The sequence below is a fragment of the Marmota flaviventris genome, chromosome 9, assembly GCF_047511675.1.
Source record: "Marmota flaviventris isolate mMarFla1 chromosome 9, mMarFla1.hap1, whole genome shotgun sequence".
Classification (NCBI taxonomy): domain Eukaryota; kingdom Metazoa; phylum Chordata; class Mammalia; order Rodentia; family Sciuridae; genus Marmota; species Marmota flaviventris.
Genome location: NC_092506.1, coordinates 108,662,042 through 108,664,528, shown reverse-complemented (window position 1 = coordinate 108,664,528; position 2,487 = coordinate 108,662,042). Strand labels below are relative to the sequence as shown.

Genomic DNA, 2,487 nt, shown 5'->3' with positions numbered 1-2,487 from the left:
TGAGGGTTTTGAATTATTTTTAAAAACATTCCATTGTAATACAGGTTAATCCAGCTAGATGAATTCTGAAACACCCAAGTGCCTTTTCTGTGTGTGATCCTGTGATTTCAGTCCACCCTTGGCACCTTTCTTCCAAACAATCAAGTAATGGCAGTAATCTCATGTCTAATTGATAAACATTGTTTTCTCAATTGTTTCTTTATCAAAATTCTATGATTTTTAAACTTTTTCTATGGAAAGTACACTTTTCATAAAAACTACTTTTTTGGAGAAGCTTATTGAAGGCAACTTTGACATCTTTGTTCCTCAAGCTGTAGATCAGAGGGTTCAGCATGGGCACAATAATGGTGTAAAACACAGAGGAGACTTTTCCTTCGTCCATGGAGCTGACTGCTGATGGCTGCAGGTACATGAATGCAGCAGATCCAAAGAAGAGAGCAACAGCTGAGATGTGGGAGCTGCATGTGCTGAAGGCTTTGGCTCTGCCCTCAGTGGATCGAATGTGCAGGATGCTGGTTATGATGAAGATATAAGAGCTTAGGATGGACAGGGCTGGGACAAAAATATTGAACACACTGAAGCACAGAACTACTACCTCATTAACAAAAGTGCTAGAGCAGGAGAGCTCTAATAGTGGAAGAACATCACAAAAGTAATGGTTTATTATATCATCCTTACAGAAAAGCACCTTTAGCATGCAGGCTGTGTGGGCTGTGGAACCAATCAAGCTCATGCTATACACCTCAGTTAGCAACCAGGAACAGACTTGATTAGACATGGTTACATTGTAAAGCAAGGGGTTACAGATGGCAACATAGCGGTCATATGCCATTACAGCCAACATGTGACACTCTGCAATTGCAAAAACAATGAAGAAGTAGAGCTGAGACATGCATTCCGGGTAGGAGATGGTATTTTTCTCTGTCACAAAGTTCACCAACATTTTGGGTGTGATCACAGTGGATTGACAGAGGTCAATGAAGGAGAGACTGCTGAGGAGATAGTACATGGGTGTGTGCAGGTGAGAGCTGAGCCCAATCAGTGTGATCATGCCCAGGTTCCCCACCACTGTGAGCACATAGATTCCTAGGAAGAGGAGGAAGAGGGGCAGCTGGAGCTCTGGTTTGTCTGTTAATCCAGAAAGGATGAATTCAGTCACTATGGAAAGATTTCCTTCTGCCATTTTTCTTCTGAGAGTTCTAAGCAGAAAGAGAAGAAATAGTTTGTAATAGATATTATTGATCCATTGCACAATGCAGATTGAAATATAATTAACATCTATTCAGCCGTGTATCTCCAGGTTTCTACAAGTTCTTTCCCTGTCATTACTCATAGATCTTGTGATACCAATAATTCCTATAAACATCAAGCAGAACTGTCTCTATTTGTGTTCCATGCTATGAGAGTGGATTTTAGTAAAACTTCTCCCTGACCATCCAAGAAAATGCCACGATAACTTTTATTGACTGTTCCAAAACTTCCCATGGTTTTTAGTAGTCTTCTCAAGAGTTGGGCAAAGAAATGTGTTTTTCTTACTGTTAAAATAACAAAGGGTCTACAAAGAAACTATTAGAGCTAATAAATGAATTCAGCAAAGTGGCAGGATATAAAATCAACACGCATAAATCAAAGGCATTCCTGTATATCAGCGACAAATCCTCTGAAATGGAAATGAGGACAACCACTCCATTCACAATATCTTCAAAAAAAATAAAATACTTGGGAATCAACCTAACAAAAGAGGTGAAAGACCTATACAATGAAAACTACAGAACCCTAAAGAGAGTAATAGAAGAAGATCTTAGAAGATGGAAAAATATACCCTGTTCATGGATAGGCAGAACTAACATCATCAAAATGGCGATATTACCAAAAGTTCTCTATAGGTTTAATGCAATGCCAATCAAAATCCCAACGGCATTTCTTGTAGAAATAGAGAAAGCAATCATGAAATTCATATGGAAAAATAAAAGACCCAGAATAGCAAAAACAATGCTAAGCAGGAAGTGTGAATCAGGCGGTATAGCGATACCAGACTTCAAACTATACTACAGAGCAATAGTAACAAAAACAGCATGGTACTGGTACCAAAACAGGCGGGTGGACCAATGGTACAGAATAGAGGACACAGAAACCAATCCACAAAACTACAACTACCTTATATTTGATAAAGGGGCTAAAAGCATGCAATGGAGGAAGGATAGCATCTTCAACAAATGGTGCTGGGAAAACTGGAAATCCATATGCAACAAAATGAAACTGAATCCCTTTCTCTCGCCATGCACAAAAGTTAATTCAAAATGGATCAAGGAGCTTGATATCAAATCAGAGACACGCCATCTGATAGAAGAAAAAGTTGGCTACGATCTACATACTGTGGGGTCGGGCTCCAAATTCCTCAATAGGACACCCATAGCACAAAAGTTAATAACTAGAATCAACAAATGGGACTTACTCAAACTAAAAAGTTTTTTCTCAGCAAAAGAT

General features: G+C 39.0%; 1 protein-coding gene across 1 annotated transcript; it reads right to left on the bottom strand.

Moving 5' to 3' along the window:
• Positions 1–202: 202 nt before the first annotated feature.
• Positions 203–1,192, bottom strand: LOC114084008 (olfactory receptor 8G50-like). Its single transcript, XM_027925214.2, has one exon. The coding sequence runs from the start codon at positions 1,181–1,183 to the stop codon at positions 203–205; it is 981 nt and encodes a 326-aa protein (XP_027781015.1). The 5' UTR covers positions 1,184–1,192.
• Positions 1,193–2,487: the final 1,295 nt, after the last annotated feature.

Excerpts from the sequence above, each read along its gene's own strand:
- LOC114084008 (XM_027925214.2), bottom strand. The coding sequence starts at position 1,183 with ATGGCAGAAGGAAATCTTTCCATAGTGACTGAATTCATCCTTTCTGGA.